The sequence below is a fragment of the Trachinotus anak genome, unplaced genomic scaffold (genome assembly GCF_046630095.1).
Source record: "Trachinotus anak isolate AG129_WGS33_773 ecotype Australia unplaced genomic scaffold, CSIRO_AGI_Tana_v1 ptg000011l, whole genome shotgun sequence".
NCBI lineage: Eukaryota > Metazoa > Chordata > Actinopteri > Carangiformes > Carangidae > Trachinotus > Trachinotus anak.
The window spans coordinates 17,390,766-17,417,226 of record NW_027273862.1 but is presented as its reverse complement, the minus strand read 5'-3'; the positions used below and the strand labels follow the sequence as shown (position 1 = coordinate 17,417,226).

Below are 26,461 nucleotides of genomic sequence, written 5' to 3'. Positions count from 1 at the left end.
TCAGGGCTTTTGAATATTTTAATATTTCAGCAAGAAATCACAGGTACACATATAGCTGTTTATCACCTACATCATGTTATTTGCAGCAAATAAACTTCACAGTATTTTTACCCAGTATTATTTTTTGTAATAGTAATAGTATTAGTAATATATATAGTAATAGTATTCAGTGTCAAAATAAAGTGTTTACTTGATTAATTCATACAACTAAATGTAATAAGCAAAGTCATTGACAGGATTTATCACTTGAAGAATCAGCTGAATATTTGACAGCTCCACCAGACTTGGTATATTGTGGGTTCTTGGTGTGTGTATCAGATTAGGACCTCATCAGATAAACAGACAGTGTCACACAACTCCATTAACAGAGTCTTCTGGGAAAAGTACTTTTTAATACAGCTCTGCACCTCTGTCGCTGATGAGTCTGAATGAGTTCAAACTCAATGAGCATTTATTTTCTCTCTAATTTATTTGCTGTTGCATTTCATTTCCAGGCCAATTCACCCTCTCAATCCCTCATAATCAGATGGCAATTAGTGAAGCATGAATCACAGAGAGCAGCTCAGCCCAACTCACTCCCTTTCATGACACCTGCACGTTCACAACAACACAGTTTGGAGAAGCATTCTTTTATTCCAAATAAAATCTTATTTAGTTTATTTTTAAACACCATTTCTAATTCCATCAGAGCTCTGCAAAATGTAATAAAACTTGTTTTGTTGCATCATGTTTTAAAGAAGGAGTTCAAATATATTTTTCTCCTGCAAGGCTTTTTATAGCATTGCAGATTTTGGAGACATGATTACATATCAACACATGGGCCAACCTCCTCCAACAACTTTGGTTTTGGTACAAGAGAAAAAACTCACTATGAACATTTAAGAATCTTTAATTCACACTAGTAATAAAATTGCATTACATTTCATAAAATAAATGTTCCAGTTTATATATACAGAGAAAACAGACTGTACATACCCTCCAATGAACCATTTCTAAAAGGAAGAGAAAACAAACCTGAAATAAATTTCACAAAACATACAAGCAATACAGTGCTCAGCTAAGCAGGCACAACTGTACATCAAAATTTGTAACTGCTCAGTGTTGGGGTGTGGGAGGGGCAAAAAGTTGAACATTTACAATAGAGTCCTTAGGGACTGATAAAGGGGTCTTAAAAAGTATTGCAGTCAAGCAGACAGACGCTTGTCTTTTTCCAAGTGCAGCAGAACATCCATCTCGTGTGTAAAGTGTGGAGCCGATTGTTGCTGCCACTAGGTTCCAACTATTGAACCTGTGTCTCAAAGCTCCCATTCAGCTGGCCCTCCTCATAGTCCATTTGACACAAAATCATGTTGTTTTTAAGGAAAAACTTGTCCCCCACGCAAAACCTGTTGGCAGAGAAAAACAAACAAAGGCAAAACTGTTGTTAAAAACACAAAGATGATCACCGTTGGCATGAAGACTAAGTGGTGTGTGTGTGCGTGTGTGCATGCGCGCGTGTATGTGTGTTGACTGGCTGACTCCCCTCTGCTCTGCTCTGGCAGTGAAAATGTAGCATTTAAGATCAGAAGGTAATGATGATTTTGTTTGATTGCATACATTTGGCTCAAGACGTTTTACCTAACGCACTCCGACACTGTGCCTCATCAGATTCAAAGCCTGTTTTGATGGTCATCATAAATGTGTGGCTTCAAATAAATGTTGATTAAAATCCTATCATTTCAAAGCAAGCAGACACAAGCACTGGCATCCAATGAAAGGCAGGTCAACTCTCCTCGGCCTGGCAAAAAAAGCACTGGCACCACAAGAGTTTCCAAGGAAACTCCTGCCACAGGGTTAGCTTTTCACTCACCAGTTTGGTTCCAGTGCTCAAGAATATTTTTCCTCTAAAGTCTCAGAGTCAATTGAAGAGGGAAAATAACACATAGCAGCCTGCCCAACTGATGTTCTTCTCTACGCTGCTGTTTGTTTGTGTGACATAGTGCAGACAGCTTCATAATGTGACTGAAGGGGAGTGAAGATAAGAATATAGTCGAGCATAGCTCGGCTTTAGTAATGTGCCAGACTGGTAAAACAGTCACGGCCATGGCAATACCGTGCCAGATGAGGGCTGGCTTCATGTCTGCCAGCTGAGAAGAGAGACTGCAGTCATAATTCCCTTACAGCAGGTGTTCACTATGGTAACTGAATCTGGCCTGCAGAAGGTTAATGGGCTTGTGCTGTGTGGAAGAACAGGGTCACAGCACCCCTGACAAGCATGCAAAGGACATTCTGCTCCCAGAGTGGTGCCATTACTGACAGTATATTAATAGGGAAAAGCAATATTTGGGTATGTCATATTCTGTGCACATCATAGCATAGGCTTTGTGCTTGCCCCAATTTCATAATAGTTTCTATCACTACGGAAACATCATTTCACACCTGTGTAGGTCCCTTTTCCTTATGCAGCGACACACCACAGGAGGACTTTATTTTTGTTGCTCCTATACCTCATAAGAGCTAATTTTAGGTCCCTCTGGCTAAAAAGATTTAAAGATCTAGCTGCAAACAAGGACAAGCTGCTGGTAGTGTGTCACAATAGAAAATAATTAGCAGGGTATTGCAAATGCACTACAGAGATCTTTAGTCTTACAGCACAGGAAGACAACCACAATCTACTTTTTTTTCCTCAGACCTCCAAACTATGGTCTACAGTAATGTAATAAGACAACACAATTCTGTCGCACCAGAGAGCTGTTTCAACACCTCCTAATATTTAAGCCATTGTCCATCCAACACTCCATTTATATTTTTAAAGGCAATGTTGTGCAGTTATGATCCCCATTCTTACCTCTGGTTACAAAGCTGACAGGCAAAACAGTCCAAATGGTAAACATTATCTCTGGCTCTCATCACCATTTCAAAGGCTGGGATCAGTTTACTGCAGGCTGCACAGTTCCCCGTTGTACCAAAGAGCCTGAAAGACAGAGAGCACAGACAGAGATTAACCCACCTTCCCTTTACCTTGATGTAATAAAAGAGCAAACAAAAACGTACTGACAGCAAGAACAATAACAAAAAAAAAAAAAAAAATGCTGCAGTGGAAACAGAAACAGGACAAAATGGAAATACGTTGAATGCAGTGCACAAATCTGTCTTGGCACCCCACTTGGTATTTTTTTGTTAATGCGAGTTACAAACAGAGATCTTAATTCTTGACTAATGATCTAATTAAAATGATCACATGGTTTTAATCTCCTTCTTCAAAGAATTTTTCCCTTGCCCATTGCAAAAGCAATGAAAACAGGTCTGAGGCAAACCATTTGAGCAGTTGAAAGTTTTCTTCCTTCAAAACTAAAATACTTAATGAGTCTACTGTATCTTCAACCTAAGCCTGCTGGATTTTTACACAAGAGGCTACGTTCTATAATGTAGTCATAAGTTCAAAAAGATTTCTGTTACGAGGATTCAGACTCAATCCCTTCTCTCTCTTTCTCCAGCTTCCTTTTTCATTCAAAAAGGAGTCTGAAACAATGATGGGAAATGTAACCTTGAAGAGTTAACTAAATGTTTTACGCTGAACATATTCACTGCTCAAACTATGCTGCTGCTTGTTTGGGCTTATTAGATAAGAGCCAAATGATAAAGGTCACAAACAGAGCAAGGAGGCACTGGTGTAGATCTCCTCTCTCCTCAAAGCAAAGGAAACTCAAATGCTTTTCAAAGTCAGATTTACATTTTCATTTTCCAAGCGCCTGCCCCTATGTTTAATTTGGAGATTCCGAAGCACAGATAGATTTATATATTCTGCAGCAGGAAAAGGACCGTTTCACAGCCTCGCAAGAAGGGATAAAGCAACGGCAGATTGCCATTCCAACAGTATGTTAAACACTTTTCCCCAAACTTGTAGGGCTCAGACAGAGGAATCACCGTGTTGATATTCTGCCTCGTTTATGCTAGTCCCATTCAGTTGCTTTCACCTTGTTAAAGAAAATGTCTATCCAGCAGCACTGCTTCTAATTAGGGGCCACTGCCCCAGAGGAGCAGGAGAGACAGAAACAGAGGGAGAAAGGCTGTTATGTTCCATGAGAGGGATTCACAGGGTGTTAAACAGAGACATTGTTACAACTGGTTACTGTTTCAGTAAAAAAAACAAAACAAAAAAAAAAGACAAACTGCATGTTCTTGTACAGTAGACATCTGCCACCCACAGAGAGCTCTGTAACACAAATACGTTTTGTTTTTGTTAAATTCATATAGAGACAGATTTGCTCATCCAAAAAACTAAACAATTCTCACACATTCAGTATTGATTCAAAAATGGACCAAATATCAATACTACAGAAACTGACCTTGTTGCCATTCCAACATTTATGAGAGATCAGTTTCTGTGCACAAAGCGCAGGGTTTCCAGGAAGCAAGAACTGGCGACCCTGAGTTTCAAACTTATTATATGAAATGAAAGTTAACGATCTTCCCTTTTGTTTACTATTCACCAAAAGCCCCCGCTACCATTGGACAAAACCTACCGCCTCACACCTCGTGTCATCATGACAGTCAAGTGCCAGGGACTGCTCCAGGTTTCAATACACCTGAGCTCTCCTGTACCGAGGGGTCACACAGTGATGTCTTTTTCTCCCTCAGGGAACCGAGGCTTTAAAGGAGCCTACAGAGACGTGGTTACTTAAAGAGACTGACATGCACAGACCTAGAACAGCTTGTAGGATTATTCTAACCCATCTCCATTACACCCTGCTGGGCTGTGGACATGGTGCTTACTTGATACATACAGGTTGTGAAAACGCCTGGTGGGGAAGCCCAGCTTGCTGCTGACACTAAGTTCTACCTTCATTCGAAGAGGTGTGATACCTGTGTCCAGTTTTTTTTTACCTTTCAGCTATATCTGTGTTCTCTACAAACCGACAATCCAGATATTATAGGTATAACCTCTTTTCTGCTTTATTGTGACACAATTTTTTTGGAGTCTCACCTCTGCAGAGCTGTTTACATCTGCAGCTCCAGCGACTCTAGGTATGCAGCATTTTAACTTTACTTGCCCAGCAGAAATACAGGGCATTTTGATTGACTTAAAAAAATATTTTATAAAGGCAGGAGAATAAAAACAATGCTACTATATAAAATAAGGACTGAAAATGTATTAAAGCTTTATTATATTTGCAACAGTTGCTTTATGTTAACTGATGTGTGCTGAGGTTTTAATATCTTTAGATACTTGATAGTACTTTTGATTACCTACCAAAACAAGAGCACCAATAAGCTAGGCACAAATGAATGAAGGAAGCTACCATACCGATCCATGTTAACTGACACTGGTCCCTCTAAATCTTCCTTATGGTCTTCAAATCATGACAGTATCCACTTCTACATCAAAAGAAAAGTTCTATCTTCACCATAACATGAGGAGTTGAAATGTAAGAAAGTGCATTGGATATGACTGTGTTCCACTCACACAGTTCATCAGCCATCAATTGATGTGTCTGGGTTATAACGTGGCATCAACATACGGCTTAATTGAGCTCCTTGTGCTAAAAGGAGATTACAGCCTGAGAGAACTGTTCAAACACATTACACTCTTCTCTTCCTGCTTCTACAAAGCTAAAAGCAGCCAGAGTTGAACCACCACTGCAGCATTCTCATGAGTAACAGCTGAAGGGAGCTGCATATTGTAAGTGACGAATGTTTCACACCAAAACATGATCAAGACGCATATTAAAAGGGATTAGATGTCAGCTGAGAGGATGCAACATATTACCACAAAAATGAAGACATAAGCGAGACAAAGTGAAATAGATTTGGCTCGTTTGTGTCCATTCAGGCTTTTGAAAATGAGGCAGAAGCCAGCACATGAATGGACTGACAACGCTCTGATTAGAACGTCAGCAGAGCTAATGTCATCTACACAGCAGAAGTATCGGGATGGCCGAGTGGCCAAGGAATATTTTTTCTTACCTGACTGTATGCAAGGATTCACCAAAAATCATACAAAGTATGTTCAGTACAGTACATTGTTTATGTGCAGACAAGAAAGCTATGTTAGCACAGTTGCTACAGTCATTTCTTTCCTTTAAAATCGACACACTTCATGGCACTAAAACAGTGCCTTCAAAGGATTACCTTTGAAAACATTAATTCATTTCATTTACAATAGATTTTTTTTTTTTTGTTTGAATAGACTATTTTCTGCAGAATTCCCACGTATTGTTCTGACACATGTCCTGTATTGTAGGAGTGCAGTGGCTCATGCACTTCAATTTCCCTGGTCATTTGGATTAAATAAATCAATATTCTCAAAAGGAAAGTGAAAAAAATTCAACTCTAACACAGTTTTTTTCAGCATTTCTATTTAAATAAAGTGTGAATGGCGAGTTTCTGGAAAATATGAGAATATTCTTCATAGCTTTAGTCCATCAGGTTTTTTCGATCAATCATCAGCATTGCAGCAAGGTTGGAAGCACAAAAAGTCTCATTTTAGAATAGACGCTTCTGTGGTTCATTTAAATGGATTAGAGGGTTAGAAGTGCTGATTTGGATTGCTCCCCACAACCTGTAAGACATTCTGGCAGGGATTTCTGAACAGGATAATGCCATATAAAGTGAAATCAGGCTGGATATTTACTGGATGAATATGTGTTTTCAGGAACTTACAAATGTCACCATCTGTGTTCAGATGTTATATGACCCCTTTTTTTGGTACATACTTTTTAGTAGGGCTGCAACTATAATCGTAACCACAGTGTTAAAGTAATAACTGTCAGTTATAATTTCCCAGAGCCCAAGATGACAACTCCTTATACTGGTTTTATTCAACCAATAGTCCAGGATATTCAATTTACTATCTGATATGACAAAGTAAAGCAGCAAATTCTTATAAATTCAGAGACTTTCTTGCTTGAAGAATGACAAACTGTTACCAATAGAATTATTTACTTTAGGTCTGCTGCTATAAACATTGATGATGCTGAACAGTATTTTATTTAAATTCATGACCGTGCCAATCTCCGGTGGTCACTCCTTCGTGTCTTTGTCTTTAGCAAGGGAATCAAAAGCCATCATTATTGTAGTTTAGTTTATCTAATTATATCCACATTGTTTTGTTCAGTAATCAGTTGATATTTACATTTTAGTTCAAGTTCTTTTTCTTTCCAACTATAAATGATTAATGTTTGGTCTATCGTTCTGAAGTCTAGAAATAATATTTATGACAACATGTATTTCTACCTACTCCATGCTTCCCACAGTCTTTAACACATTACTATGGCCTCTTTAAAAGAGCTCTTATTTAGTAGCTAAAAACTTTGTGTGCTGATGTGGGTTGTTGGGAGCAGAGTTAGATGGCACAAGGGTAAAAGAAGCTGAGCTCTCCTTCCTCTGTTATTGCGTTATTACAATGGGTCTTTAAAGAAAAGAGGGTCCTCTTTAGTTCTTTCAACTTGCTGCTTTACTAACTTCAAACCCTTAAAGCTCCTACAGTGCATCATCTGCCTCTCTGTATTGCTTCCCTCAGATTGGGCTGTGGCTCTTGAAGTTTTTTTCTACCTGTCCCCTGAGCTCTTTGAGACATCCCTTCCTGCACAGGGTTTGTCAGATTTCATAAAAGGGAAAGCTGTTAATGCATGCATTGCATGTTCTGACCTTCCCGAACAGTTGTGTCTTTTTGAAAGTGTAAACCTTTCTGTTCAGATCTATATTGCCCACAGAGGAAGAGCAGTTGTTTTACTTACTAAAGTCCTAAGGAGAAGACAGATTTGAAAAACAGTCACATCCAGATGGCGCTATCATCTTCCCACTGCTATTTCGCCAGTTTGTGGATAACTTATAATGTTCATTATCTTTAAAACGTTTTCCTCTTACAGTTAATTATACCCCATTTTGATAAGTGGATGACTATTATGTCCTCTCTAATATATGAAATAGAAGATTAAATGATTTCAGGCTTCAAGTCCTGATGATCACACCATGACTAGATTGTCAAGCCTCTGGTGAAGTCGTATGATCCTAGGCCTTGGACATAAAGGAAATGTCTAATTAATCTATTATTCTCGTTAATAATGAAAGAGTGTGGCCAAGTCGCAAAAAAAAAACAAAAAAAAAAAAACACCACTTCTTGATATAGTGCACTGAACATCAGAGAGATTGGAAACTGAACTTTTTGTCGGTGAAATGCTTTGGAGGGCAGGGGAGGACAGTGGTTGAGGTGTGTGTGCATTTTAGTGTTTGTGTGTATTGAAGTCTAAGATTCAGGAAAGCGTGAGTGCATTCAATAAGTTGCTAATGCCACTGAAGGACAATCACAGATGGAGCTCCTATAATAATTAATATGAGCATGGCAGGGTTCCAAACCCTGGGAAATAACTAAAGTGTGTTTGATCCACCCGCTTGTCTTTAATGAAGTGCAGGAGGCTAATTCAGTGCACAGATTTAACTTCATTACTGCAGGTGAGAGGAGCTTTCGTCTTAGTACACAGAAAAGAAGGAATGAAAAGGAAACTGGCACCGGATGGAGACTGCATCACCTACTTTCAAATACTCCGGTCTCTCAAACTGCCTCTTCTCTATAAGCAAGGCAAGGTTTTTAATTTGTTCCATAATAGAATTCATCTCAAGCATCTCTAGCCATTAAGTGTTCTGCATTTGTCGCAGGCTGAAGAGCAGGCGAGTGGGATGGATTTCATTAGGCAATCCAGGGCAACAGAGGAGCACAGAAAGCTCTCTCCTCCTCTTTCCTTTTTATTCTTATTTTCGTACTCCGAACTCTTGATTTCATATGTCATTTTCCGTTTTTCATCCCTTCTCTGACCTCTACATCTTAGTGGTCTTATGTGTAAGAAGGCTGTGCCTTCTCCTTTCACTGTGCCAGTTAGGCACTTATGGCTTGGGGGTTGAGGTTGCTGTCCTTTCAGCAGATGTATTTTACCAAGTGAAAGTCTCAGCTTCATCATTTTTGCCTTCTCTTGGTCATTTGCCCATTTATTATTACCTCATCTGCACCATCTGCCCCTTCCGGGGGCAACATCAGGTCTTAGTGGACCTCTCACTGCATCTTAAAAGCATTAACTGTAGGTGGGAACTGATGGATGGTAATGGCCTATCTCTACGTAACGTCCCTAAGCGCCTCTCAAGTGGGCTGTGGGCTTCTTCCAGGTCACAGGAAGAGCTGAGATGAAAGTGAAATGTCATGGAGGTCCATGAGTGAGGTAGGATGAAAACAAAGTTGGTAAAGGTTCTCTTTCCTTTGGATTTTTGTAGTTATTTGAAAGTATGCTGCTCCTTCCCTCAAATTCGAATAATAAACTGGAGATATCGATGAGGGAAGTGAGGGTGGGTTGGGGGGCTGGGCGGGGGGGGGGGGGGGGGGGGGGGGGGGTATAGGAGGGAGGGACCTAGGCCACTGGCATCCCTAAGTCGCCCCAGAGGGATTCCCTCTCAGATAAATGGGAGGACCTCATCGTGAATGTGACTTAACGCCTAGGAAATGGTCATGTTTAATTTAACAAGCAGATGGCAGGGGCATCTGAAGGGGGGGAGGGGGCAAAGACTCTGGTGAGAACTGGTGAAGCAACAAGCCTGCCTGGAGGTTTCTCACAGCCTACAGCTCTGGTACAACTGAGAGCCAGTCTTCTCCATGACACAAGTCCCCTGTGCTCATGTAAACACAGAGAAAAGGATGAAAACATGTGAAAAGACTGCGAAAACAAACACGTTGTGGTTTAAACTTAACTTCACTCAATGGACATGCATCTTGTCAGTATAAATTAAAGACAACAAACCAACCAAACAACACTGAGAACAAAAAAGGTCTAACACTGTAGAAATATTACATCGACAAACATAAAACATAGTGGTGCATGTAACATACAGAGACCTTTAATAAAGGGGGTAGCAGTGAGACTGTTTGACTGGGTTTCTAATACTGGGTTTCTGTTTTTGTAGATGCTTGTAGATGAGGTAAATTGATCCACCTTACAGGGGTAATTAACCGTCTTTTATTAGTTTTATGAGTTGACTCATTGTGACAGCATGTATCTATTAATGCTATAAAATAGATCTATGAAAGAAAGGTAGAAAACAACCAGTGGCACCAGTTAGAAACAGGCTACTACCATTGATTTTTTTTTGTAAGCAGTGTAACCCACTGCTTACATTTAAAGTTGGACAACACATTTTGTATTGTGAATGCAGCGATAGAGAAATACATGATTAATGTTTTGATGGTTGCACAGGAATTTTGATCAGTTATATAATATGTAGTATTTATCGTTAAATTTTTACAAATAAGGAGATGTGCTCCTCTGTTGTTTCTGCCTTAGTAAAATGTTTTTGCCCAAGTATGCCAGAACAACAATAAAGAATATGACAGCAAACCACTACACATTAGGTTTTGATATAATTACAACATTGCAATTTAGATTACCGTAATTTCCGGACTATAAACCGCTACTTTTTTGACACGCTTTGAACCCTGCAGCTTAAACAACGATGCGGCTAATCTATGGATTTTTACGGGCTAACAGCCTCCAGGGGGCGAAAGTTACATTGAGAGCGACAACGAAAGAGAGACTGAGAAAGTGTGTGACGAAGTCATTCTGAGGCTGTTCAGTTCCGACACTGAAGACGACGACTTCAGTGGTTTTAGTGCGCAGGAGGAAGATGGAGATAGGGATCAGTGACTTTTCTGGTAGGCTAACGGCCTACGGCTGGTAGGCTGGTTATTCTTTTTTTAACCAGTCGTGTTACTGCTGTGACTGCTTGTTACTGCCGTGTTACAGGCACTGTTCAGAAAAAAGCACTTATTAAAATTTAAAAAAAAAAAAATCTTTCTGTGTAAATATCTCATGTTACAACGTGGACACCTGCGGCTTATAAAGAGGTGCGGCCTATATATGTACAAATTCTTTTTTCTTTTTCAATTTAGTTGGGGCGGCTTATATTCAGGTGCGCTCAATAGTCCGGAAATTACGGTAGATTTCTGTGTTTAGGAGTCACAGGAAACACACACTGAAAAACCAAAGCAACTGCTATTGGGAGGATACAAAAACCTTTGCGATCCTTTCATGTCATAGCTCTTGGAATGGCGTGGCTTTTGTGTTTGCTGTGAGTGGAGAAAGGTGATTGTGTGTCTTTCTTGCCTCAGGTAGTCCCTGCGACAGAGGATGAGGTTGGCTTTCGTATAGAGGGTGGAGCCCACCTCCCCCAGGCGGCAGTCACAGCAGGCACATTTGAGACAGTCCTCATGCCAGTATTTGTCCAGGGCCTTGAGCAGGTAGCGGTCTTTAATCTTGCGATTGCAGCCAGCACACCCCTTCTGTTTCCCTTTGGGCTGGACGGAGAGCATCGGCACACCTGTAGTGATAAGGAGACAAACAGCCATGCGTGATTTACGGCCCAGGAGCACGAGTGACTTTTCATGTTCTCTTTTTGATAAGCCGACTGCTTCTCGAGGCGTCTAAGCCTGGCCTTGCGCACGGCCACAGCACACTGCCTACCTGCTTCATATGCATTAAAGAAAACATTCTTCCATGTAGATAGGCACACAGGTCACATTGGACTACAAAGCTCAGACTTACTTGTTCCACTAAGAACATGCTGTAATACAAAAGTTACATGACCACTTGCAACAGGCTTCAGAGGAGGGGGTATGTCTTGTATATTCTGAGGATAACAGACAATGCTTATTTTGCTTTCTGTAGTATTTACAGTGGGCTGTGTCATATGTTAGTTACCTACCATTTCATCAAAGCCCATTTCACTCAGCTGTTCACAGCTGTAAAAGCTCCTCATGGGCTTTGTTTGGTATAGATTAACATTAACCTTTTAAAAAGCCTCTGACCACAAAAACGTTGCTACCAGACCCCAGTGAGATATGTTATGGCCTAAGTGCCTTTTAGCATACACTCACTCGCTGTGTTTCATACACACACACACACACACACACACACACACACACACAGGGACACACACAGACACAGGCTCACACAAACACGTACGCACACAAACCACAAGCACACACACACACAGTGTTCCCTACTCAGAGCATTACAGCCTTTTCTCCTTTTACACTTATCTGTACTCATGTGTCTGCAATGAGCGAGCCTAAGTTACCAAACTCGCAAATTGCCCTGCTGTCACGCAGGTCCCCTTTAAGTGCGCCTTTTAGCCTCCTAAAGGACAAATAAAGTCCATTTAATAACTGCACTAAACACTAATAGTCTATGTGTGGTTGACATTTGTGTTTGGACTAAAAGCCCCCCTCAGGCCACTGCTGGTACAGAGGCAGGGGCGCGCAGCTCCCCTCTGTAGCACTAACAGGTCTGCCACAGCTGAAAGCACAAGACAACAGCTCTTAAGACACTCTCTCACACACTGAGCTATTGATCTGTCTAAAAGAACACACAGTGGACGCCACTTGCCACTCTACTTTCAAAACACATTTCTCTCTCTCTCTCATAAAAAAAAAAAAAAGACTGGACACTGCATCATGGGGGGTTAGGCCAGCATTTTGTGTGTGTGGGTGGCCCATTTTAGACATATATATTATAGTTTTGTATGAAATGTTACTGTTTCACTGTACATTCACGAGTACATTTTGTCCAGACCAAAGAAAGTTTTTATTTTCATTTCTTTAGCAGTACGCACAATTGTGACAGCGTGACGTTAAGTGTGAATGGGGTCATTCTGTAGTTAGATCTGCTGCTTGACTGTAACTGCTGTGGTTTTCTCAGTGATAAACACAACCTCAGCTTGTAACAAGGGACTGCTTCACTCTGTGCACTGTTTTTCTCGGCTGAGCCTGTCAAGTTCGTTCTCTTTCATAAAAACCTTATACCACTTTTCAAAGGACTTTGGAATTTAAAAGCAGATTTTTTTGTCTCTCTCACATGAGAACACACACACACACACACATCAACACGCATAAGTGGACTCACAAAGTACCTTATTGGATCCAGATTTGCTCTGCAATTTTTGGCCATCCACACATCAATAATGCTATGAATGTAATATAATTAGCATTTCCCCTTTTAAAAAAGAGGTGAAAGAAATAGGAGAGCTTGTTAGTCAAATTTATGGCTTTGGTTTATATGTCAGTAAGTGCTCTGGTGGTGTTGAGCCGTCTTATTTCTTTATCAAAAGTGGAAAGGAGAGGCTAATTGGTCCAGTGCTGGTGATGGGAGCCATCAATTAGTGCTCTGCCAGCCCCCCCCACCCCCCTCCTCAAAACAGGCCCCTTGAAGCTGGCGCATTAGGATCACAAAACCTGCTATAAATACCAATGTTCAGTGTAAATGAAGCTAAAAAGCTTCAAATTCAAGCCACACTGGATAAGGGCGGACTCTTCTACCTGCATTTCATGGCTTGTTAGGGGAGCTCTCTGCAGGTATGCCAACAGTTCTTGCCTGACAGGTTTCCACAGAACTAAAAACAGTCTTAATGAGGAGAGAGAAAATGCCTGCGTTTGTGTGTGTGACTGTGTACACGTGTGTGAGTGTGTGCTCTTGTGCAAAGAAAAAGAAAAGAGTTGCAGCAATTCCCTTAGGGATCACAAAAATCTTTAATTTGCCTTTTATGACACCTAATTAGTTATTCTACTCAAAATCTTTGCTTTAAATAAGAGAACTAATTATACAAAAAGGTCGTTCCTCCACCTCCGGAGAACTACTCCTAACTGGTTGAGACCACCACCCGCCACACACTCATACAACATATCACGTGTGTGTTTTACATTACGTTTGAGAATGCCAGTGCTTAACCTATCCCGGAATCACTGTTTGCTGCTCACCCTCTCTATTGGATGCACTGTTTGGTTAAAAACCCTGTTCAGCATCATCAAAGTGTCAACACTCTCTGTGTCTTAGTGCAACTTAGTTTGACATTCATGTTTTCATGCATAGGCCCTGGTCCTCCAGGCCTGACTGTAAGAGAAACGTCTCAATTGAGGAATGCCTAATGTCTGCCAGAACTCACATTCAATTGATGCCTCTTTTGAAGCCATTTCAGGAAACAAACATGGGTTTGATGTCTCCTACCAAAGCAGCCTCTGGAAAACAGCTTTAATAGTAGTGTAGCAAACACCAGCTCAAACCTACTAAACAAAGAGCAGTGACAGAAAAAAAATGAGTGTGTAAAGTAAATGTCTTTTCAATTCCCATAATGCCATGAGACATTTTCTTGCACCTGTCACCACTCCCGGCGCTCTGTGAAACTGTGGTGTACAACAGAACCTCCCATGCTTGCCACCTCCCAGAAAGAAAAGCTGCATTATGAAAGGAAGCTGCAGACTAGGAGGCAGCCTCCACTTAATCCAATCCATTTAACAGATACAAGTGCCACTGACCTTCCAGTGTCATTTGATGTCACCAAAAGCATGCCTCTCCACATCACAATTCATTCTCCAACAAGGGATGCATTTTACCCCTCAAAGTGGAGAGACAGCACTTGCCCTGCCAAATATCCTTCCTGAGAGGGAATTTAATTTGCCATTAGTACAGTGTGTAAAGGCCTGTCATCTCTCCCTTCTTCCATCCATCTACTTTCTTTAAGATTGTATCTTTCAAGAATATGTACAGTTAGTTTTTCTCTGCCCAAGCAGTCTGTCAGAGCATGTATTTTCCATTATAGAGATAGCATCCGATTTCTGTGTTACCCCATTTAGACTTCCGTTTTACAGCTATCAAAAAAATCACATCAGTCTGCTAACCTTTTTGATATATTTAAGGTTTTAAGAGAAAATATGCTGTTTGGAGCACTCAAGGAAATGTTTGAAAGTAGAAAAATACAATTATCACATACAGTAGACCTACATTTCCTCAGACCAGACAGGAGTGTGTCAAAAGAAAGATGATTTGCACCAAACCCTTTTTTCCTATCATTATCAGTAAAATCTTTGATTAACACAAAAACCAAGTGTGTAGGTGCTTGGATATTAAGCTGCATACAGTAATGTATACAGGTTTCCTATGAATCCTTCATCAGCCATGGTGTTTCATTTAAAGCATACTAAAAGATGATTGGTTAATGTCTAATAATAATAATAATAATAATAATGGCATCACTTTCTAAATTCTACACATGATATATTATAAGCTGTAACCAACAATTGTTTTTATATTTGTGGTTGAATAGTGACAAAATTGATTGTTAGATTATCAAAATCATTGCCCATTACTTTTCTGTCAATTGACTAATTGATTAATCGACTAATTGTTGCAGCTTTACCCATCACAATATTTAAGGTGAGAGTCTACGGTGTTGTCTTCGAATTGCTTGTTATGTGTGACCAACAGCAAAAACCAACCGAAGTTTACAATGACGTAAAATAAAAAGTAGCAAGAGCTGACATTTGAGAAACTGGAACCAGCGATTGTTTGCTTTATCAATGACTGAACTGATTAATCAATTATGAAGACAGTTGCCAAATAATTGTAATATTGATTGACTAATCAACTTGTCAGCTTAATAGTTTAATGTGCATTTCATGAGTTTAAAGGCAAGTAACTCACAAATTCCTGGTAACCTTCACTACACTACTACACATGGACGCCACGGTGTGATGACTATGCTGGTTGATGGGGAGGTAAAGGATCTTGATGAGAATCACTCACTCTTCCTGACACATGGGAAAGGAGGTGGGCTTTCAAGGAGGTGGGAGCTGACCCTGGGTGGGCCTCCTCTCAGGGGCCCCTATAATTCCAGCTCCCAGCTACAACAAATAAGAGGGTTAGCCACCAGCGTGGTAAATACACAGACTAGGATGCTCAGGAAAATTAGATACTACATTACCAAACGATTGTATTTAGCTGGAACAAGTGCATTTGCCATCGTCATCATCACCACCACCACCACCACCACCACCACCACCACCACCATCATCATCATCTGTTTATACAAAGCACTCCTCCATAAGACATCAACCAGACATTAATGACCTACGATGAATCAATAAACTGCTGTGTTATTATATTATATTATATTATATTACAAAAACAGGGAGAATAATATAAAAATTACAATGTTGGTACTGAATTATACAAACTCTAGGGGCTACAGGGGCTGATTTAAACTCCACTCTTTTATGTTTCAGCCACCACTGTAAATGCTGTGGCCATGGCAATCCTAAATAAAATTTGACCCCGGGCCAAGGTGTCTGCCACCAGGGTTAATAGGGATCTCATGCAGATGTCCTGCCATTGTGTGCATGAATCAGCCCCTTTCATTCAGCTTCCGTCATTGCTGTAATTGAGCCCATAGACACGTTTCTCTATTGCCAAGACAAAACACAAGACATCTGGTAATAATATCAGCTGGAATACACATGCCAGTTGAAAGCAGACTGATGAGTGTATTCTGAATGATAAGCACAATGAAGGCCACTGATTCACTGACTGATTCATGTTCCTATCCTTAGTTGGAGCATATGCAAGGAGCAAAAGAAAAGATACGCATGAAGACACAAACACACTCAGAGAGAGACACACAGGCACGCACTCTCTCTCAAATTAGGTAGTTTCTTACAAGGCCCAAGTCAGTATTACATTTCATACTGACTGTGTTTTTTTCATGTAGTTTGCTGTAAGAGGCTTCTATGTTACTGTACGGCATGCTACATTTCCAGATGGTTGTGTATGAATGCTGGGGTCTGTGAGGTGATTTCTGGGACTGTATGCATGCTATGATTATGACATAATTAACACCCACAGTATTTGGGAGGGAGAGCAGACAGGGCTGGTGCGGATGAGGAGGGGACTGTTCATTAACAAGATGCACTCTCTCAAACTTTGCAGCTTGCTGTGGCTAATAAGCCCCGGTGAAACGGAGCCCAGCCGTCCCTTGCATTGACCCTGGCACTGCCCGGGATAAGGGAGGGTTTTGTCTCCTGGAATAATTGCTCTTTTCACATGTTACAAGTGTCCTGACCCCCACGGTCGGCAGCCACTTTCCCTACCATAATTACTCCTGATCCGCTCCAAATGAGTCAGCCGCATTAGGGCCGCAATAACACTGGCCCAGCTTCAAGCGCGGCATGGGGAGTCTCAGCAGAGCAGCCTGGAACAGGACTGCCTTTTCTCCCAGCCCACGGTCATTTCCATCACGTCAGAGGTGCATTTCTTACACTTGAAGTCAGCACGAAGGCCCTGGGCCCTTTTCTGAGGCTTACAGAAGGCATTGTTAACTCCTGGTGCTCACTACTCACTGTGGTTTGGCTGCAGACTCCATCCCAATTAACGGAAAACTTCATTAGGGTGTTTTTTCCACACTTTTCAGCCCCCTATTATTTTTAATTTATTCACATGGGGTTAATTAAAAGAAATGTATCACAGCGATATGCAACAGCTTTCTAATTAAATTCATTGCTGCTTTTTTTCCAAGACATGAAACTGGCAGAGTTTCCAAATTATTACAGAAGGCGACTTGTTCCAACACTTGGTTGCTCAGTAGTAGGGTGAGATTAGAGCTCTGCTAGGTAAACTGTCAACAGCAGAAAAGGAGTAAGGGATGATACAAGAAAATGAGAGTGAGGGAATAAGATGAATGAGGAGGAGGAGGAGGAGGAGCAGGAGAAAAGACACAAATATTCATGGTTTTATCATGCAGGGTTACCCCAAATAAACCCAAGAGGGCTCTTTAAGAGGGAGGACTGTCAGAGTGTTGGCAGAGCAAGGAGAGGATTTGGTATTACAACTGGCCAATCGAATACGGATGTATTGTTGGCCTTTGTCTGTTGTTGGTCTGAGGTTTTGAGCTCCAGCAACCTACCATTTTACCATTTTTCATTGACGTCTATGTAATGTATCCTCATCTTCAATGCTCATACGGTAGGTATGAGAGCACAGATTTTTTTTCGAGTCTGCGTTTGAGATTAAATTAAGGAAAAAATCTGTCTATTCTCAAACTATATTCTTTTAAACTTTGATAGAAGAGACAATCTTATGTGCCACCTCAGGATTCCTGGCAGGAAAAAAAAAACAGACCATTAGACCTGTCGCAGACACTTTCCGCCATCCGGAACAGAGTAATGCACAAACACTTTTTAGTCTACATTAAAAATGCATTTGGAGAGGAATAAATGTAGCCCTCTAAAGTTTGTGTCACTCATGAGGTCAGGACGTGATGTACAAAATCCTCCCCACTCCCCTGCAATTACTGCACACTTATTATTTCAAAGGATATGCCAGGAGACAGGTGTGCCATTCAGGGTCCTCAATGTGTCAAAAATGGAGGGGAAGAAGGAACACCATACTGCGGTGCACTGTGTGAGGCTCTTTAATCTTGAATAATGCAAATTCCCTACAGGGGGCAGTTATTTGGCAGCACAGGCCTCTAATGTCATTCAAACAACCCACTCCCACACCTGATGGGGTAAATAATGAGGGAAGTTGGTTGGGTGCACAGTTAGGAAGAGGTCTTCATGAAGACTGGGTGTGATAAGCTAAGCTGCCTCATGTAGTATAGCCTGTTCTAAAGCGCACAAGAAAGGAGTATCAGAGACAATGCTGGCTGATGTTTGATCAGGAAGATGACTTTCTTTTAATGAATACCTTTTAACACTTTTATGTTACCTCATCATATAAAGACTGGCCCTATTTCCTCAAGGAGTAATTCTTGCTACTGGCGAAAATGAAATGGCAATTCAACTAGAGATGTCAGGTCAAATGATATGAAATAAAAAAGAAATGAAAAGAGATGTGATTGGAATGGGGGTGGGGTGGGATGGGGATCTAAGGTCTGAGAAACAAGTTTAAGTTAGCGCTGGCTGTTTGCAATTGCAAACATCATAGTTAAGCAATGATTAAATCAAAGACTTCAATATCCAAAACCTAATCTACTAGCCTTAAGAAGCAAAGAACTACCCCCTTCAATCACAGACTTTAATTAGCTATTTACGATTTGATTTAGAGAAGGTCATCCAATAAGAGATTAGTTCTCAGCAAGATGGATCTTATTTAAGAAAAGGCACTCCAGGCCTTTCTATTTACCAACAAGATAGCTGTAATATCTTAAGAGTGTGTGAAGCCTCCATTCTTCTTTTCTCTGGATTCTGAGCGCTGAGGAGGATTTTAATTATGTTTTTTTTAACCTAAAAAATACACGTGACATTTTGTATTTGCCGAACATCATTTTAAAGGTCATTTTAAGTTGGATCAGAGAAACGTATTGTATGTAAATGTGCGCAAAAACTGGAAAGAAGTTGGAAGTTATTGGCTTAAAAAATACTAGTTGCCCAGTAAGATTAAAAAAACTTAAGGTGTAACTGTTGTAAAGTGCTCATGTGTTATGACACTGAAGAGGCAGATAAGATGAAGGCAAAAAGTGAGACAGAAAACCCATAACATGTCTTACACAAGAAATCAGTTCTCACATAGGGGCAAAGCTACACTCAACCTGCAGAAAACTGAACACAGCAATGGGAGTACAATAGGGTGAAACAAGACTAAAAGTGTAAAAGACCCACTAGCAGCCCCTAGAGGCTGTGCTTTTCCTTACACCTCACAAGAACAAAGTGTCTTTCACTAACCAACCCGTGCTGCCATCCTCAGAGCCACACAGTCACACAGGCAGGGCCAAAAACGAATAAAAATACACCAAGAATGATCAGGGCTTTGGCAGATGGGAGATATGGCATCGGCAAGAATTCCTGTTGGCGCTGTGATGTGTACGCTATAGAGAGAATACAACAGGCCAGTTCAAATAGCTGACTTCTCCAAAAACTGTATTAGTGCAATAACACAGTATTGTATTTCTGCAGGTGTTACCCAAACCAACCATCTGCTTTACAACTTAGAAGCACATGTACATGCACACTGTCACCTGCTGTTCTCAGATGTATTACCACCTTGAAAAGTAACGTCAGTCCAAAATTTTTATTGATATTTTTACCCCAGTCCATACCACAAAACCCATACACACACAGTTTACCTGGGGTTTCCTACTCATTACCAGAACAAGATTTTTTTCCGTGTGCGCACGCACACACACGCACACGCACACGCACGCACACACACACACACACACACACTTGAGCTTGGCTGATAAATGGTTTATTAGCTTATATAGCAGAACTGGCACTGGTATATATGTCGGCCAATACGTAAGAAATTGCAGTACAAACATGCCAAAGGAGGTTTGAGGTTGTTTAAAACCAGCATCTCCATTACACAGCTTGTCCACCAGAGAGCGCTGACAAGTTTATTTTTCAACTGCAAAATGTCCTGCTCAGTGTACATCGTGCTCGCATTTCTTTAAAAAAAAAAAAAAAAAAAAGTAATTCATATCAAGATTTCCTGTATTTGTTATGTATTAATGCTTATTTAAAAAGTACTCTCCGGGGATATATCAAATCAGATTATTTTAAACTCCCAAATATCGACATTGGTATTGACATTAAAATCCAATATTGGTCTGGCTATAACACAAACATTGCATTGTACATGTCTGAATTTGTGAAAATAAAAATCTCATAATGAACATTATTATGCATAAAATCATGTATTTTGAATATCTTAAACATCACATTAGCCCAGGCAGTGTTAGAGTTTTGATGTCCACTGAGAATTAATTAGACAAAGTGATTATGTTGCCTTGCAGTGCAACAGGAGACATGCAGGTACAATATTACAGTTCGTCTTCAGTAAAATGGACATTTGTGCACATTGGCACTTATATGCAGCTGCTAAAGAACCACTGTTCTTGATGTAGTTTTAACATCTGCTCCTCTCAAGAACTTTACTGCATATCATTCCTCTTCCCCATCTCTCCTATCTTCCTTTACTAAGCCTATGATGACAGAATAAAGGAGAAAAGCAAAGAATAAACCATATGCAGTGCATGAGAAAGCAGAGCAAGTCAGAACAGAGAGCGCACAATAGGTAAACAGGTGAATAAAAAACTGTGTAAAAAAAAAAACAAAACTGATGAGATGTTGCAGGAAGTTTGCATGTTTTTATAGAGGCATCAGTGTATGAATACTTTTTTTTCCCCCACATCTACACAAGTGTAGTCAACAGCAGCTTGAGAGAGCCAGCTTTGCACTGACAAGTGGCAGTGAGGCCTGCTTCCAACAGGTTCAAGCAGGGATCGTCCTCACCCTATGATGCTTGTGGCAGCCGGATCTTGTGAAAAAATGTGTATGATAACATGGCTAGCATGGGGCCTCTGGCAATAATAAAAGGGATGCTCTTACAGCTCAAGAGTGCATAATTGAGTTTGTGTGCTCCACTGATGAGTTCAGCCATCTACAGCAGAGGCAGGTGGGCGCACTCACTAACACGTGTCTCTTAAGTCTCAGTTCAGTCCCTTTGAATTCCGCTTAGATTATGGAAAATGATACACATCTCCCACAGTCGTGGATGTGAAACGATCAGGATTGATAAGGATCTAGAGGTTTAGTGGTGACAGACGAAATTGTCTCGAATGAGAATTCTGCATTTGTAAGATCGGAAAGAGATTAGACGGAATTAAACACTCAGCTCAAAAGTGTGATTTTGTCTTAATTTTTTTCCTGAGCTTCACGACAATGAAAAATCAGCTTTAGTACAATATGGATGGACGAAATACTGACGTTGCGAATAATATTATGTGTCGACGCATAATGGATGTGATTATCACACCTATATCAGGCATGCATGCTGCATGTTTTGATACTATTTTGTCATGTGTATGCAAATGAAAAAGGACCTTTTTAATGAATCAATTGTGTGCAGGTTACAGTTTGTGTAACAATTTAAATCACACAACTGTCTCCTGACAATTGTTTAAGACAAAATTGGAAAAGTACAGCCTAGGCAATGCAGGTGCCTGAAATAAAGCTTTATAAAAAAAAAAAAAGATAAGTGACTTAAGAAATATCAAACGAAGCAATGTGTTTGTAATATTGTTCAGGGCCCAGAGCACAAAAACCAGACGTAATTTCAATATTTGAAATGGGCAAGTTTAATTTTGAAGTAAGAGCAAACCAATAAGCTGAGAAAATAGCAAATACGGGGGAGCAAATTGCATTCCCTTGTAAAAGTGAAAAGACTTAAGGAACATATAAAAGTAATCTCCAACTGGAAATTAGAAATCAACCCTCAGAAACCAAATAACAGAAAAGAAATATTACTGTCCACTTTCTAAATCAATATAACATTGCTACAAGACAGTATTACCATGGTAACAGCGGTAAAGAATGAAGCAATTCTTATTATTTCAAAATAAAAATCGGAGCCTGAAGCCCAAGTTTTATTACAGCAGCCGACAGATCACCAGTCTGTTTTCATCTGAAGCATTGCTTTTCAATCACATGCTTTATGAATGTACAGATTTCACTGGACAGGATGATAACAGGGTCGTAAATTAACAAGCAAAGGTAGCCACAAATTTATCAGTAGCTGGAGGATTTTTCTTCTGCTCGGGTCTCTAAAGAGTATACTGTAGTTGTGTTAATGTTCAGCAAAAATATGCCTTCAGTGTGAACCCACTTTCCTCTCCTGCAGTTGGTACGAAGGAGGAGAGAAAATGGCTGAGTTGCATTTTCCTCTCAAATTAGACGCAAATTGGAACCTTCATATCATAGGATGAAATAAAATGTTGACACAGAATATTTTGGTACATGTGTTGCTATTCATTACTAACTATGACCTGCACATTAGGTCATTTCACAGAGCAGTGCCTGTGATTACAGCCCTCCTTCGTGCTCACAGACTCAGTGCTTCACCAGATAGTGCATATTATGAGTTAATGACTGCATCATTTAAGAAAATGGTGATTTCTTAAAGGTTAGTATGTCACTTCTGACAGATAAGGTAGCTACAAACAACATGGAACTAGCATACGAATTATTTTCACTTTGAGCCCAATAAGTTATGATGAAAGTTACAACTAATGGCAATTTTATGTTAAATTTTTGACTCTTAACGGGGTGATTCGGTGGGAAATGATGAGTAACAGGTAGATTTTCTCAATGGAGATAAGATAAGGGGGCACAGAGATTCATTTCTGGTTATTGCTTATGTGGCACAAATTGTTGCAGACTTTTCTGAGAGAAGTCAGAGTTCAAAAACTGTCTGCCAAACGAGCAGCAGCATTACTTTTTTGCCAACTAGCATCGCAGCCTTTGAACACGAGACTAGACACACTGATGATCTGTTTTGTAGGACACATAGGGACTGAAATACGAACACTTAGGCAGCGCGCACAAACACACACAGGCATAATAGTGAATCAATCAAGAGAAAGAGAGAGTAATCATACACATACACTCATGTGGCCACCAAAAACACCAGCCCACACCTCCCTCTCCACATATGCACACATTTACTTGCGCAGGCACTAAGTGGATACATTAGACAAGAAGGTTGAATTGACAAGCCTATAACTTCAGAGCCAATAAACGCTAAGAGGCACCACAGTGAAAGAGACCAGATTCAAGCAGCTCTGTTGACAACCTGGCCAAAATGCTGGAGCTGCTGGTCGGGCCCAGCAAATAAAGGGTGAAGCTTTTAGGCAATGAGCAGCAGGTGATCTCAGCTTTTCTGCAAGTCCTAATGCTCCTAAAAGCCACTCTCCCTGGTTCTGTAATTGGGCATCAGTAGTTAATGTAGTATTGACTGCATTACATGCTCCTGTGCATCCTTTCCCACTAATGCCATTTGCATCACCTTGTACATTTACCATATTGCTTAGCCAATAACTGTTAAAAGCAATCTGAATCATGAATCATATAGGGAACTTTTAGCAAGACAGACATCCAAGGGAGACAATTTACAGTTGAGTTAATTTGGGTACATTAGCAGCACAACATGGATTCAGCCAGACAGACCAATTTATGTCTCTGCCCCAATCCTTTTATTGGTTTTTAGATGTGTAAGTGAAAGGATGCTCTGCTAAGAGATATGAAATATCCATTTTCAAACATAAATAATGGGTTACAGATGCATCCATCACTTTTAGACAGAAGAGAGCTCTGGATAAACTCAAATGTTCAAAAGAAATATACAGTAGCCTACTTTGAGAAGTAACACAAAAAATGGGTTTTATGGTTAGAGGAGGTTGTCATTGTGCATGTCAGCTGGTGGTCTGAATTGTCAGCAAAACAACCCTCAAAATACTAATAATGAAGTGTCAGAGGAAAGGAAAACATCACAAAAATAACTTTGTTTCAGGTCACATAAAGAGATTAGTACTGTACATATCATTATGATCATGCTGTATAAATGTATTTAAATGCATATACACTGAGCACCATTAAGACCAGAGTGTGATAAATGCACTGCACATCTCAACATCAGTTTAATCCAAAATGGGACTTCATTAGAGGCGAGTTTGATTTAAATTAAAATTAATTAGATTGCCTCACCCATTAACCTAAATACATTGAAATAGATAAGTAATGCAAGTAGGCCTGTTTGGATGGAAAGTGAGTGAACGTTGCGCGGCCCTATCCATAATTTGCAATCAAGTTAAAAGCACTCTGCTGTCATCTCCCATCCCGTGGTGATGTCAAAGGCTGCCTAGCGAACTTCACAGACGCAAAAAGCACTTAGAGGAGGAAAGAAAAAGAGGAGCCACATGCACTGCAGCGTCTGTGGAGTATCCTCAAACTCTGGGTTACACATCCAAAAAAAAAAAAAAAAGAAAAGGAAAAAAACCAAAAAGCTACACACAAATCTGCTCCAAATAAAGACGCAACTCCTCCAAACTAAACTGCAGTTTGGCGGTGGGAGGCTATTTTGCGTTAAGTGCACCCCAACTTCGCGGCACAGAGAGCAGCCACAGTGCCCAGGTTTCTCCGCGGAAAACACGGAACCTGTCGTGATTACATGGGCTTGGAAAAGCCGAGACAGAGCGGAGGCTGCGGGTGCGCAGGGTCCGGGGAGCACGGGAAACACTTAACGTGTAAAATGTCAGTAGTTTCCCGTGTTGCTCCCCCAGGTTATAGCATCCTACGGTCGGAGATGTTACTCACCCTCTTCCTTGTCCAACACCATCGTCCTGAGGAACGAGGAGTCCTTCCCCGGGCGATCCGTCCTCGGCTCCAGCAGGCTGCACCGCTCGGTCTGCTCACAGCTTCTCCTGGAAATGGCTTTGAAAACGCGCGGCTGACTAGACTAAGCCTCGATCAACCAAAACCCTGGAAAGATGAATTACCGTCTGCACGTTTTTTTTTTTTTTTTAAATCCCCCCCCTCTCTGCTATCAATAATAATTCATACACGGAATACGGCGATATACGCGGCGAGATCCCCGTATCCGGACTGAACTGCAATGCAAATAAATAGCGTCAAACAGCGTTGGATGCTTTTGATAAATTCCATGCGAATAAAAAAAAAAAAAAAAAAAAAAAGGGCAAAACAATGAAAAGCGATATAAATCTAGTGTCGCCTATCTGTAACTGTGCACACACGGACGGATCAGACGCTCAGACTGAACGGCTGAGCTCTCCTCGCTGTTAATATCCTCTCTTTCTCGTTCTCATTTGCTCCGAAACGGCAACTATATTCAAACAAATCCAATTGCAAATCTGACAACTGCTAAAAGCAAACTCACGCCGCCTCTCTCCCAGTTTATGTGCCGCGCTCGCTTCTGCTGCTATTGAATAAATGCGCGCAGTTTCCAGAGACCCTCGGATTCCCCTGTTAATTAAATCAATTCATTATGCTCAGATCTGATTAGCAGCCCTTCCCCCCTCTTTGAATCAATTATTCAATACACAAACATAATTGCTTGTGCCAGAGGTGTCTAAGTATTAGCTTATTTAACTCCAAGGACACTAATTACCCCTAGGGCAAGGGAACTTTTCTCATTAATTCTGACAAAACACAAAAGCACAGCTAAGGGAAAGTGTGTGTGTGTGTGTGTGTGTGTGTGTATGTATGTGTGTGTGTGTGTGTGACTGGTCTGCCTGCCAGTCTGAATGTGCGGGATAGAGAGAGCCAGAGAGAGAGAGAGAGAGAGAGAGAGCAGAAGCAGGAGAGAGCGCATGCACGTAAGGTTGTATTGATGCACATGCACGCGCACACGGGGAAGTGAGAGAGAGAGAGAGAGAGAGAGACATTGAGGGAGAGCGATGCTGCTCCATCAGTGCCTGGTACAGTTGAAGTAAACATAAAATGCGCTTATTGTGTTTCTTCTCCTTACCTTCTTTCTGCAGAATTTAATAGAAATAACATCTAATTGTGGTCTATTTAGCAGTTAATTAGTGTCCAGACACAGTTATCATACAGGCTGCAGTTTCAAAAGAGACAGCACAACAGATGGGCTGCGTTTTTGATTAGTGGGTAGATAGAAGGTTCAGTTTCGAATCTGGTAATATAATTGTTGCCTGTTATTGCCAAGATGAAAGTGTTGCTGTTTCATGGTGGAGCCTTAAATAGCACCACTTTCACTTGCCCCGCGGAGACTGTTAACCAATTAAGGGTGAGATCCAACAAAGATTAGCCATTTAGGAGAGTGGAGTGGGGTATAGCTACAATAACGCTGGTTCGTCAGCAAGCCAG

The 26,461-nt window shown here is 40.7% G+C and overlaps 1 protein-coding gene and 1 long non-coding RNA gene across 8 annotated transcripts in view; one reads left to right on the top strand and one right to left on the bottom strand.

The window, feature by feature from the left end:
* Nucleotides 1-26,461, top strand: part of LOC139627625 (uncharacterized) — a 186,449-nt gene that overhangs the window by 28,537 nt on the left and 131,451 nt on the right. The window contains exon 3 of one of the 7 annotated variants that reach the window (XR_011692595.1): nucleotides 11,129-11,251. The exons of the other annotated variants lie outside the window; for them this stretch is intronic. This is a non-coding gene — a long non-coding RNA (uncharacterized lncRNA). Of the gene's footprint in view, nucleotides 1-11,128; nucleotides 11,252-26,461 lie in introns of those variants that run through there. 7 annotated transcript variants of the gene reach the window in all.
* lmo1 (LIM domain only 1) lies at nucleotides 874-25,843 on the bottom strand. The gene is made up of 4 exons (XM_071488564.1): nucleotides 24,932-25,843; nucleotides 11,124-11,337; nucleotides 2,828-2,953; nucleotides 874-1,385 (listed from the first exon to the last, which is right to left on the bottom strand). The coding sequence occupies exons 1-4, from the start codon at nucleotides 24,951-24,953 to the stop codon at nucleotides 1,280-1,282; spliced, it is 468 nt and encodes a 155-aa protein (XP_071344665.1). The 5' UTR covers nucleotides 24,954-25,843; the 3' UTR covers nucleotides 874-1,279.